At 39.1% G+C, this 13,317-nt stretch overlaps 1 protein-coding gene across 50 annotated transcripts in view; it reads right to left on the reverse strand.

Annotated features, from left to right (window-relative positions):
- The window catches only part of HUWE1 (HECT, UBA and WWE domain containing E3 ubiquitin protein ligase 1), a 157,971-nt gene that overhangs the window by 83,099 nt on the left and 61,555 nt on the right, over window positions 1-13,317 (reverse strand). For 30 of the 50 annotated variants that reach the window (XM_042241701.1, XM_060407795.1, XM_060407787.1 and 27 more), the window contains 10 exons: window positions 9,572-9,634; window positions 7,694-7,771; window positions 4,732-4,779; window positions 4,582-4,650; window positions 4,043-4,142; window positions 2,992-3,113; window positions 2,671-2,821; window positions 2,405-2,532; window positions 1,703-1,843; window positions 1,397-1,502 (listed from right to left, as the gene is read on the reverse strand). In XM_042241701.1, coding sequence (XP_042097635.1) covers window positions 1,397-1,502; window positions 1,703-1,843; window positions 2,405-2,532; window positions 2,671-2,821; window positions 2,992-3,113; window positions 4,043-4,142; window positions 4,582-4,650; window positions 4,732-4,779; window positions 7,694-7,771; window positions 9,572-9,634 — 1,006 coding nt within the window. The remainder of the gene's footprint in view (window positions 1-1,396; window positions 1,503-1,702; window positions 1,844-2,404; window positions 2,533-2,670; window positions 2,822-2,991; window positions 3,114-4,042; window positions 4,143-4,581; window positions 4,651-4,731; window positions 4,780-7,693; window positions 7,772-9,571; window positions 9,635-13,317) is intronic. The other 20 variants (XM_060407790.1, XM_060407794.1, XM_060407783.1 and 17 more) reach the window with 1 other exon arrangement.

Raw genomic sequence — 13,317 nt, forward strand, 5'->3', positions numbered from 1 at the left:
TTTCTCACCCATCAAATTTAGAAGGGAAAAAGGTAGTAAGTAAAATATGTAATTTCTTTACTACTGGTGGGTAGTATGTAGAGCTTTTTTGGAGGGTGACTTAAATATAAGAAGCATAAAGACTGATATGGAAAGATGACTCTGAAACACTGAATGAACACTGCTAAACTGAACAGTATGTTAATGTTCTCTTCTTGTTTTATAAAACTATATACTTATGTCAATATATATTTGAATATGCATAAAAGACTGAAAAGAACTACATTAAAATAGCTATGGTGGCTGGGAAGTGAGTTATCATTTCTACTTTACATATTTGAATAATTTTAATCAATCAAGTGCAAGATACACAATTACTTCTTACAGCATATAAAATATAATAAAAGCTCCATTAGTGATAAACCACTGCTTACATTTTGAAGTATTTTCTTCCAATCTTTTAAATACATATACAAACATACAGGACATAAACTCATGGTTCTCTAACCTGATTTTCAGTGAATATACAATTTTCTCTATAGGTACATCATAACATGAGAACTAGCTGTTAAAAATGTAGATTTCCTAGTCTTCACTTATAAACTTACTAAATCAAGCATTACACTAAATCTTTAGCAAGCACATTAATTTATTCTTATTCTTATGGTTTCCTATGTTTGACAACCACTGATTTATTGTGAACAGAGTCTTTAAATCATCTTCTATACCACACCATTTTGGAGATGTCACATTTTAATCAACATCTGGGACCACATGACCATACCCATGACCTCAAATGCCAAGTTGCCCACTGCAGACTAGAGATAGAAATTGGGTAAAGGGCTCTCTAGGGACAGCAATGCACATTGTGTTTGGGGGGGAAAAAAAAGGAATGAAAACTTATGGATATTTAGTGTCAAGAATGAAAACCATTATAAAAAAATTATTATTAACATGGTTACAGATATATGTAATGACATCATGGGTCATGAAGACAAGATTAAATACTAAGAAAGCTGTTAGATAGCTGTGAAACAATTTTTTATTTTGGGTACTATTATTAAGAGCTATGCACTGGGGGAAGTTCTTAGAAAGGACATAATCTGATTTACCCCAAGATTAAGAACACTTGTTCTTTCAGATTTTATGATTTAAAAATTGTTCCCTACCTAACAACTTTTCCACCTCCCCCTCCTCAAAATAGCCAGATAATTTCACAGGGTCCCATTTTAGTGTCCATATTCTCCTTATCTTTTCGTAATATATATTTAAACACCTGTGATATACATATCAGGCACTATTGAAGATTATACCAGTGAACAAAACAGCATCATGATCTCATGGAGCTTACACTTTAGTGGGAATAAGAAGATAATGAATCAGTAATGAACCAATACTAATAGTAATTATTAATTACCATCCATATCAGTTTCCATTTCTTCTCCTTCTTGTGCAGTACTGGGTCTCTGGATCTTTGGCTTGATCACGAAAGGGCATTCTTTTCGGCACAAATCAACTTCATGCTATAATGAAGGGGGAAATAGTAAGATAATCCTACATATATAATAGAGATTAAAAAATTATAACAAGAGTGTCACAGGCAGATTACAGAAATGATTTCTAAAAACAAAAAAGGGATAACATGGCTCTTTAGGGTTATTACATTAGTTTCTAGGCATAGCAATCACTGTATCTAAGTGTATGCAAAGTACTCCTCATATACCTCAAGTCTATAAATGAAGATAGAAAGTCCACTATGGGATTGAAAAGCTGCCATGTCCAGATTGGTGATAAGGTCAACCACTCTGACAGCTCTGGTGACAAATGTTATCTGGTCCTGTTCATCGCCAAGAAACTTTATGACCTATTAGGGAAAGAGAAAAGTAAAACCAATCAAATTAAAGCTGTAATAAAGTATTCTTTTGGAAACATGCAGTCTAGGGTTTCAGGGAGGCACCATGGTACAGCAGGAAAAAATATATGTTTGATTTTTGGTGCTTGCCAAATGACAGCTCTATCACTTCTGAGACTCAACTGCCTGAAGTAACAGGGACGTAAATTACCTTTCAGGATTAAATAAAATATTCAGGGAGAAAAGAGCTGGTAACTGGGGCCTAGCACATGGCAAAGCCTATCATGCTTAAGGTCATGAGGAGATGTGGCAATATCTTAATTAGTACCCAGGGCCTCCTATTATACCATGCTGGACTATGATCAATTCTTAATAATGGAAATAGCTGATCTTAAAAGTTGTTAATGAGATAACTAGAAGGCCAAACTTGAGAAATCAAGTATAACATTTTCTGGGTAAGCTTTCTTATGCTAACTATCCTCACTGTGAACCACTTCAAACTTATAACTCTGTACCTTCTTTCAGTTGATTTTCCCCCCAAATGTACTTATTTTAAAAAAGTAAGTAGAGCACCTTCAATAAGGCTTCCATCATTCCACAGGAGACCAAGGCTTCGCCACCAGCATCGTAGCTGGCCAGATGGTATAAAAAAGAGAAGAGAGCAGTGGCAAACTGGTGAGGGTATGGATCCATGGAAGGGTCTACAAGGGAAGTTGAGAGAGGAAGAGAAAGAGCAAGTTCAGAATTTGGTGTTAAGTTGGCAGCATGTTAAACAAAGGCAGACAAAGCAAAGGTTAGGGTTCCTTTAGGTGCCCAGGGTAATAACCATAAAAACTTACCAATCATGGCCTGGATACAGTTTCGCACAAGTACAGGCAAAAATCCATGGTAGGAGGCAGTTCCAGTACAGTCAATAATACTGCTGAGTTTGGGAGTTCTCTCCAAGTGGACAATTGATGTTAACGTTCGTAAAGAAGCAGCTTTAATCTCCTATGAAAACAGAAAGTAAAGTAGCTCAGCTGGTAAAGAGTCTGCCTGCAATGCAGGAGACCTTGGTTCGATTCCAGGGTCAGGAAGATCCACTGGAATAGGCTACCCACTCCAGTATTCTTGGGATTTCCCTGGTGGCTCAGCTGGTAAAGAATCTAATAAATACTTACCATAAGCTGCTTATCTGTTATCTGAAGGACATCTACCAACTCCTCTATCAACCCATTATACAAGATACTGTTTGCTGACTCCTGCAAGGCATTGGAATACACTGCAAAAGGAGAAATAAACACTTTAGGCAAGAAGGCAGTGGTCAAGCCACTGCCCAATGACAGACCTTTCGGCATCTACTGATTCTGGGGAAGGACTCCCTTCCCACCAGCATTGGAGGACAAAATCATTGAATTTCAGAAGATTGCATCAAATATAGTTACAAGCCCCAAACACCCACCAAACCAATTCTATTAATGGTATCAATTGTCTTGAGCAAGGATTTTCAGAAATTTAAGTATAAAAAGAGAAGAATTGATTCTTTATAACATCACTACTTGATAACTCATGTTTCTGTTTTACACTGGAAACTTACAAAAGCTATAAAGAACAGAACTGATGGACTACTGCGGACGAAATCAGAAACTTGTATGACACTGCAGTAAAACTTGAGAGTACTTTATCGCTTTTTTCATTTAATCCTCAGATCAGCTTATAAAATACATATTGTTCCAACATTAAATCAGGAAAATGAGGCCAAAAGGATAAACAGGTGCCTAATAGTCTACAAAGTCAGGGTGAAAGCCCAGGACTGACTCTGAAACCAGTGTGATTTCCACTATACTACTCTATAAGAAAAAGTAAAATGCACAGTATTATTTAATGAATTTCAAAGTTACACTCCCAAAGAGAGGAAGATGAACTGGCAAGAGGAAAAACAGGGTCTAAGGGAAGATGATTATCTGAACACTCATAAAAAAAACAAACAAAACAAAAAAGACCCACTAAACCTATGTGATGTGTGAATCATAAATATCCTCTTTCTGATCCAACACTAAGGAGCCCAAGAATGATGAATGCAGTGAACATTAGAAATGCTGGCAATTTGACTACAATTTAAGTTGCCAGCTAGGTAACTACAATGAGCCCATAGCAACAAAGACAGATGAAGTTCAAAGGAAACCAAGTCTAAACTGCCTAACCAGAACTTGTTACATGTTATTTGCTTACCTAATATAGATATTGCATGTAGCCTGGCCTGAACAGCTTGCAATCGCTTCCTGTGATTAGAAAAGCCATGGGCCAGCCGTATGTGTGTAAATAACAGCATCTGTAGAGACATAAGACCTAAATTAGGAAACCAATGGAAAAGGTGACTATACTTTCTGAGGGAGAGCTAAGTCTTACTCATTTGGCTCTTGACATTTGGCAAGAGTTCTGATTATTAATCAAATTAAATATCTGATCACCATTACAATGAGCAGAAAAAATATAACACAATGAAATGTTTTCTCCTTTGGTATCCAAGTGTTAAGTTACCACCTCTTAGATATTCATGGTGAATAAAGCTGCTTCTGCTTTTCTCAAACTGTACAAGAACCTAGGAAGCCAATAAGTGTTGCCCTCATAAAAGATGAGGAAACTAAGGCCCACAGAGGCTAATTTGAACATGGTGTGACTCCATTCTTTCTGCTATGCTATCTCCCCACTCCAGCACAATAGTCTGATCTATCTGGATATTATTTAGATATTTATAAGACATATCATACCTGCTTATCCTTAGGAATGCTGTACATTTTGGTAAGAGACTCCATGATTTCAGAAGGGCTTTCTGAAATCTACATTAGGAGAAAAGACAGTTAGGAACAAAAAAGTGAACTAAATTTTAGAACTAACCAACAGTCAAATATTCCTCTTACCTTGTCAAGTTGCTCTATGTGAATATAATGTAGTGTGTTACTAGACGTCTGAAATTAGAAAGATAAGAGAGTTGTTAGGAGTCACTGTATACCTTAGCTTCCCCATGCCATAGGACTGCCAAGAGCTATCTGAAAAACAAGATGTTACTCTACATAGAAGACTCAACTGTATGCTCTCAAAAATCAAAGTGTTCACTCAGTTCAGTTCAGTTCAGTCACTCAGTCGTGTCCGACTCTTTGTGACCCCGTGAATCGCAGCACGCCAGGGCTCCCTGTCCATCACCAACTCCCGGAGTTCACTCAGACTCACGTCCATCGAGTCAGTGATGCCATCAAGTCAGTGATGCCATCCAGCCATCTCATCCTCTGTCATCCCCTTTTCCTCCTGCCCCCAATCCCTCCCAGCATCAGTCTTTTCCAATGAGTCAACTCTTCGCATGAGGTGGCCAAAGTACTGGAGTTTCAGCTTTAGCATCATTCCTTCCAAAGAAATCCCAGGGCTGATCTCCTTCAGAATGGACTGGTTGGATCTCCTTGCAGTCCAAGGGACTCTCAAGAGTCTTCTCCAACACCACAGTTCAGAAGCATCAATTCTTCAGTGGTCAGCCTTCTTCACAGTCCAACTCTCACATCCATACATGACTACTGGAAAAACCACAGCCTTGACTAGATGGACCTTAGTCGGCAAAGTAATGTCTCTGCTTTTGAATATGCTATCTAGGTTGGTCGTAACTTTTCTTCCAAGGAGTAAGCATCTTTTAATTTCATGGCTGCAGTCACCAACTGCAGTGATTTTGGAGCCACAAAAAATAAAGTCTGACACTGTTTCCCCATCTATTTCCCATGAAGTGATGGGACCAGATGCCATGCTGTTTGTTTTCTGAATGTTGAGCTTTAAGCCAACGTTTTCACTCTCCTCTTTCACTTTCATCAAGAGGCTTTTTAGTTCCTCTTCACTTTCTGCCATAAGGGTGGTGTCATCTGCATATCTCAGGTTATTGATATTTCTCCTGGCAATCTTGATTCCAGCTTGTGTTTCTTCCAGTCAAGCATTTCTCATGATGTACTCTGCATATAAGTTAAATAAGCAGGGTCACAATATACAGCCTTGATGTACTCCTTTTCATATTTGGAACCAGTCTGTTGTTCCATGTCCAGTTCTAACTGTTGCTTCCTGACCTGCATACAGATTTCTCAAGAGGCAGGTCAGATGGTCTGGTATTCCCATCTCTTTCAGAATTTCCCACAGTTTATTGTGATCCACATGGTCAAAGGCTTTGGCATAGTCAATAAAGCAGAAATAGATGTTTTTCTGGAACTCTCTTGCTTTTTCCATGATCCAGCAGATGTTTCCAATTTGATCTCTGGTTCCTCTGCCTTTTCTAAAACCAGCTTGAACATCAGGAAGTTCACAGTTCACGTATTGCTGAAGCCTGGCTTGGAGAATTTTGAGCATTACTTTACTAGCGTGTGAGATGAGTGCAATTGTGTGGTAGTCTGAGCATTCTTTAGCATTGCTTTTCTTTGGGATTGGAATGAAAACTGACTTTTTCTAGTCCTGTGGCCACTGCTGAGTCTTCCAAATTTGCTGGCATATTGAGTGCAGCACTTTCACAGCATCATCTTTCAGGATTTGGAATAGCCCAACTGGAATTCCATCACCTCCACTAGCTTTGTTCGTAGAGATGCTTTCTAAGGCCCATGTGGCATCACATTCCAGGATGTCTGGCTCTAGGTGAGTGATCACACCATTGTGATTATCTTGGTCATGAAGCTCTTCTTTGTACAGTTCTTCTGTGTATTCTTGCCACCTCTTAATATCTTCTGCTTCTGTTAGGTACCTACCATTTCTGTCCTTTATGGAGCCCATCTTTGCATGAGATGTTCCCTTGGTATTTCTAATTTTCTTGAAGAGATCTCTAGTCTTTCCCATTCTGTTGTTTTCCTCTATTTCTTTGCACTGATCACTGAAGAAGGGCTTTCTTATTTCTTCTTGCTATTCTTTGGAATTCTGCATTCAGATGCTTGTATCTTTCCTTTTCTCCTTTGCTTTTCACTTCTCTTCTTTTCACAGCTATTTGTAAAGCCTCCCCAGACAGCCATTTTGCTTTGTTGCATTTCTTTTCCATGGGGATGAAATGCTCATGTTATACATTCTCAGCAAAGCTTCTTTGAAACCAGATTAAAAATAATGTACACAGCCAGATACATTTCATATTCTTCCTCATCCCTTTTAAACTTTAATACATACAGCCTTCATATTCACAGCAAAGACTGAATCCATGAAAATGGGTTCTCTGTAAATATGCATGGAGAAGGCAATGGCAAACCACTCCAGCCTGGAAAATCCCATGGACAGAGAAGCCTGGTAGGCTGCAGTCCATGGGGTCACTAAGAGTTGGATACAACTGAGCGACTGAGCATATATTTTAAGTAGAAGGAAAAAGGATCTTATTTATTAGACCACTTCTAAACCAAAGTGAATTCTGCTATCTTCTCAAAAGAATATATGAAATGACGAGATAACTGAAGCAGGGCCCTGTAAGCAATACACAGACTTCATGCAGGCTGGCTTGAGCAGAGAAAGTTGAACCAATCACTAGACTACTATACTGGGTTGGCCAAAAAGTTTGTCTGGGTTTTTCCGAAAACCGGATGAACTTTTTGGCCAACCCAATACTAAATGGTGGAATTCTCAACAGAGACCGAGAAAAATATACCAGTCCTAACATTGCCTTATAAACAGGGTCCTGCCTTTTGACAATTCCAATGTAAGTAAGATTCAAACCTATCAGCTGGGCAAACAATGAACACTTATTCCTGAGAAGCTGCTGTATATATTTATCTTGGGAGGGCAGCAATGTATCTCAACAGCATTCTCTAATTTTACTGAGAAGTCCTAGAAAGTCAACCCAAGGTACAGATCATTGACTCTATTAGAACAAATGTGAATGAGACTCACCCTTTTCTCGATTTTGACTTCAGCCCCAGGGTCTGCATAGAATTCAAAGTGTAGTGTAGTGGCACTGGGTGGGTATTTCTGTGTAAAAAATACATGAAAGAATCAGATACTATCTTCTCCTAAATCTTCCCTCAGTCTTAGCTACTTGTCCAACTCACTGTGACAGCAGAATCAGGAGTGTCATCAGCAGCTACAGTGCCTTCATTCCTAGTTTTAGCAAAGCTCAGAAGTCTTGTAACACAAAATTAGGATAGTGGAGCCCACAGCTCCAAAAGCTTTCATATTCCTTACTGATAACTCAAGTTATCAGTTGTTATTTCCTTCAAGAGATCAATTTTGACTGCAGCTATTCTCAAGAGGGAAGAGAGAGGCAAGCCTGTCCCAATAATGAATAAAAATTCAAGGGTGAAGGACAAACACAAGGGTCTAGGTACTAGTTTGAGAACGGAAAAGAACATGTTATGGAAATCTTAAGTTAATATCATCACCTTTTGAAATATTTTATTCAAACTATGCCTCATGGGGATACCTTTTTAATTCTTTAAATGCATTTTTCCATAACATCCTATATCATTTCTCGATATCCAATTGCTTTTCTGCACAGGCAGATACCAAGTCAATATGAACCAGACCCTGACAACAAATGTTACTTAACTCTAGAAAAGCAACATGGCAAATAAGACTGCAACAGCATGCCCATTAACGTGTGTCTTTGAAAGAAACCAGTAGCAGTGGTTGCCTCTGGGGGTAGAGAATTATTATATACCCCTTTGTTTTCTTAGAATTTTTAAAACATGTACTACTTTCTTTTAAAGTACACAAAATTTTCAAAGTCCCATGATATGCCAAATATCAGTAAATAAAAGAGTGGATGATTTCTTAATATAAGTCAAGACCAACATCATAACAGACACCATACAAACCTAGTAGAGTGTATCATACTGTTTTGCTCAAGTGGCCAAGAACAAGCCTGATATACATAAGGAGCCTCAGAATTAATCACCTAAACTTTAAGATGAAAAATAATTTTCTTAGAATTCCAAACTGAATGCCCTTTAAGATTTACACAGCTTTAATTATTAAAACAGATAACACTCATCTCCCATATTACCTAATATTCACTAATATAAATAAAGCATACCAGCTAAGGTGGAAAAATAATTTGTTCTATTTATAGTTTTCTGTGACCATAAAAAAGAACCATTCTCCTGAGGGGGAGGGTTGCTAAGATAATTACACTCAATTTCATTGCATCCATTTGTCCTATACATGACAAACTAACAAAAGAAGCAGTATATGTGTTGGAAAATACAGCTACTTCTTGGCATGGAATTGTATTATAATAATTCAATTGTGCTTTGTGGTTCTATAGCAACGTATCAGAGCAGAGGGGAGGATGGCTTGAGTTCATAATCTAAACATAGCTCAAAGTATGAGCAGGACAGGCATGAGGGGTAAACATGGAAAGCACACAAAATATTTCAAGTTCTCAATAACCAAAATGGCAGACCTGTTCTCCAAGCAGTCATTTTTACAATCATGCCAGACTACCCAGAGTTCTGACAGTTCCAGTGAGAGAATGCAAGGAAGTGTAATTTCTGGGATTTCTCATTACTTTCAAGATAACTCAACAAAAGCAGTTTCTTATTCAAGAGATCATAGGATCATATACTGTGTTTCTGAGATTCTTCAGCAACCACCAGCACATTAAGGACTGAAGCACTTCTAGAAAAGGTAGCTATGTCTCAGCTTATCTCAGATTCCTCAAAATCCTGATGTGAAGTGACAAATTTAAATGCCATATATTAATTGTAAAGTAAGGCTCAAAGAGAAATCACACAAGTTCTGTCAAAAGATACTCAAATGTCAGTTACTTACCATCATATGCAAATCTCTGCAACATTCTGCTAGTCCAAAGCCATTCTCCTTACCACCCCAGCTCTTGGAAAAGGAAAAAAGACAGTATTAAAATGTGGCTCAGAGGATAAAGCATCTGCCTGCAATGCAGGAGACCCAGGTTGATCCCTGGGTTGGGAAGATCCCCTGGAGAAGGAAATGGCAACCCACTCCAGTATTCTTGCCTGGAGAATCCCACGGACAGAGGAGCCTGGTGGGCTATAGTCCATGGGGTCGCAAAGAGTTGGACACGACTGAGCCACTTCACTTTCACTTAAGGTAGCTTTGTGTATAAAGTATTTAGAGTATGTGGCTGCTTGGAACACAGCATTGAAAAGACAACCAACATTAAAATCAAAAAGAGGGAGCAAATAGAAGCAAGAACTTAAGTAAGACTCAAGGCAAGATGGTCTGCCTAAAGGTGATTTCTCCAATGAGATCAATTTCATTGTTCTGTGAGAATGCAACTGGGAAGAATATAAGAAGCTCTTGCAAGTAAATGCATTTGATATACCTGCAGTCACGCTTGCTGAAAGGTCAGTCTTGACCCATTGGATCTTAAGTACTGTACCATCCTTTCCATGCTCAGCCTGATCACCTCTCTCAGGGTGAAACCACATGCTCTTCAGTTCCTTACTTTTTGACATGAGCCAAAGTGCAAAGTAGTTCCTGCATTGCTTAATATTATTGTACTCTGCCATGATGTCTAAAAAATTCATCAACAAGTACTAGCCCCTAAGTAATGGGGGAGAATGGCTCAACTGTACAATATTATTGAGTACCAAACAGAAGAAAAAAAAACACCCAGCCATACAATTTTGCTTAAAAATTAGCCTACATTTTCAACAGCATTTGAGATTTCTATCATTTTTGCTTAATTTGAAATTCTCCCAGAGATGTGGGTGGGCATTTGTTGAAAACATTGAAGACTAAGTACATACAGTTGGGGTAATTAATAGACAAATGGAAAAGCTTGGAAAGAAAGGTTGAGGAGTGTGATGTTTTGGTGAATAAGGGCTTTGAAAACTCCCACACACTCCTGAAAATCTAGAAGGCCACATGTGTGCCCTAGGTTGGGCACATTCTCAGAAAAGACCTGAAAAAGCACTGTTCCCAAATCTCTAGCTGGCATGAGGCTCTATGCAAGGGAAGGCTAAGCCAGAGTTGTAAACTTTCTGGTTCAGTTCATCTCGGTTGCTCAGTTGTGTCTGACTCTGCGACCCAATGGACTGCAGCACGCCAGGCCTCCCTGTCCATCACCAACTCCTGGAGTTCACTGAAACTCATGCCCATTGAGTCAGTGATGCCATCCAACCATCTCGTTCTCTGTTGTCCCCTTCTCCTCCCGCCTTTAATCTTTCCCAGCATTGGGGTCTTTTCCAATGAGGCAGTTCTTTCAATCATATTGGAGCTTCAGCTTCAAGATCAGTCCTTCTAATGCACACCCAGGACTGATCTCCTTTAGGATGGACTGGTTGGACCTCCTTGCAGTCCAAGGGACTCTCTCCAACACCTTCTTTCAAAAGCATCAATTCTTTAGCACTCAGCTTTCTTTATAGTCAAATTCTCACATTCATTCATGACCACTGGGAAAACCATAGCCTTGACTAGACGGACTTTTGTTGACAAAGTAATGTCTCTGCTTTTGAATATGCTCTCTAGGTTGGGCGTAACTTTCCTTCCAAGGAGTAAGCGTTTTTTACTCACCATCTGCAGTGACTTTGGAGCCCCCCAAAATAAAGTCTGACACTCTTTCCACTGTTTCCCCATCTATTTCCCATGAAGTGATGGGACTGGATGCCATGATCTTAGTTTTCTGAATGTTGAGATTTAAGCCAGCCTTTTCACTCTCATCAAGAGGCTTTTAGCTCCTCTTCACTTTCTGCCATAAGGGTGGTGTCATCTGCATATCTGAGGTTATTGATATTTCTCTTGGCAATCTGGATTCCAGCTTGTGCTTCATCCAGCCCAGTATTTCTCATGATGTACTCTGCATATAAGTTAAATAAGCACGGTCACAATATACTCCTTCCCGATTTGGAACCAGTCTGTTGTTCCATGTCCAGTTCTAACTGTTGCTTCCTGACCTGCATATAGGTTTTTCAAGAGGCAGGTCAGGTGGCCTGGTATTCCCATATCTTTCAGAATCTTCCACAGTTTGTTTTGGTCCACACAGCCAAAGGCTTTGGCATAGTCAATAAAGCAGAAATAGATGTTTTTCTGGAACTCTCTTGCTTTTCCATGATCCAATGGATGTTGGCAAATTTGATCTCTGGTTCCTCTGCTTTTTCTAAATCTAGCTTGTACATATGGAAGTTCATGGTTCACATACTGCTGAAGCCTGGCTTGGAGAATTTTGAGCAGTACTTTACTAGCATGTGAGATGAGTGCAATTGTGTAGCAGTTTGAGCAGTCTTTGGCATTGCCTTTCTTTGGGATTGGAATGAAAACTGCCCTTTCAAAGTCCTGTGGCCACTGCTGAGTTTTCCAAATTTGCTGGCATATTGAGTGTAGCACTTTAACACAGCATCTCTTTTTAGGACTTGAAAGAGCTCAACTGGAATTCCATCACCTCCACCAGCTTTGTTCATAATGATGCTTCCTAAGGCCCACTTGACTTTGCCTTCCAGGATGTCTGGGTCTAGGTGAGTGATCACACCATCGTGGTTACCTGTGTCATTAAGATCTTTTTTATATAATTCTTCTGTGTATTCTGGCCACCTCTTCTTAATATCTTCTGCTTCAGTTAGGTCCATACCATTTCTGTCCTTTATTGTGACCATCTCTGCATGAAATGTTCCCTCGGTATATATAATTTTCTTGAAGAGATATCTAGTCTTTCCCATTCTATTGTTTTCCTCTATTTCTATGCACTGATCACTGAGGAAGGTTTTCTTATCTCTCTTTGCTATTCTTTGGAACTCTGCATTCAAATGGTATATCTTTCCTTTTCTCCTTTGCCTTTAGCTTCTCTTCTCAGCTATTTGTAAGGCCTCTTCAGACAACTTTTGCCTTTCTGCATTTCTTTTTCTTGGGGATGGTCTTGATCACTGCCTCCTGTTCAATATCACAAAACTCCATTCATAGTTCTTTAGGCACGGTATCAGTCTAATCCCTTGAATCTTATGTGTCACTTCCACTGTATAATCATAAGCGATTTGATTTAGGTCATACCTGAATGGTCTAGAGGTTTTCCCTACTTTCAATTTAAGTCTGAATTTGGCAATAAGGAGTTCATGATCTGACCCACAGTCAGCTCCAGGTCTTGTTTTCACTGACTGTATAGAGCTTTTCCATCTTTGGCTGCAAAGAATATATCAATCTGATTTCAGTATTGACCATCTGGTGATGTCCATGCGTAGAGTCTTCTCTTATGTTGTTGGAAGAGGGTGTTTGCTATGACCAGTGTGTTCTCTTGGCAAAACTGTTAGTCTCTGCCCTGCTTCATTTTGTACTCTAAGACCAAATTTGCCTGTTACTCTAGGGATCTCTTGACTTCCTACTTTCGCATTCCAATCCCCTATAATGAAAACAACATCTTTTTTGGGTGTTAGTTCTAGAAGGTCTTGTAGGTCTTCATAGAACCGTTCAACTGCAGCTTCTTCAGCATTACTGTTTGGGGGTATAAACTTGGATTACTGTGATATTGAATGGTTTGCCTTGGAAACAACCAGAGATCATTCTGTCATTTTTGAGACTGCATCCAAGTGCTGCATTTCATACTCTTT

This window comes from Ovis aries, chromosome X (genome assembly GCF_016772045.2).
Source record: "Ovis aries strain OAR_USU_Benz2616 breed Rambouillet chromosome X, ARS-UI_Ramb_v3.0, whole genome shotgun sequence".
NCBI classification, from domain to species: domain Eukaryota; kingdom Metazoa; phylum Chordata; class Mammalia; order Artiodactyla; family Bovidae; genus Ovis; species Ovis aries.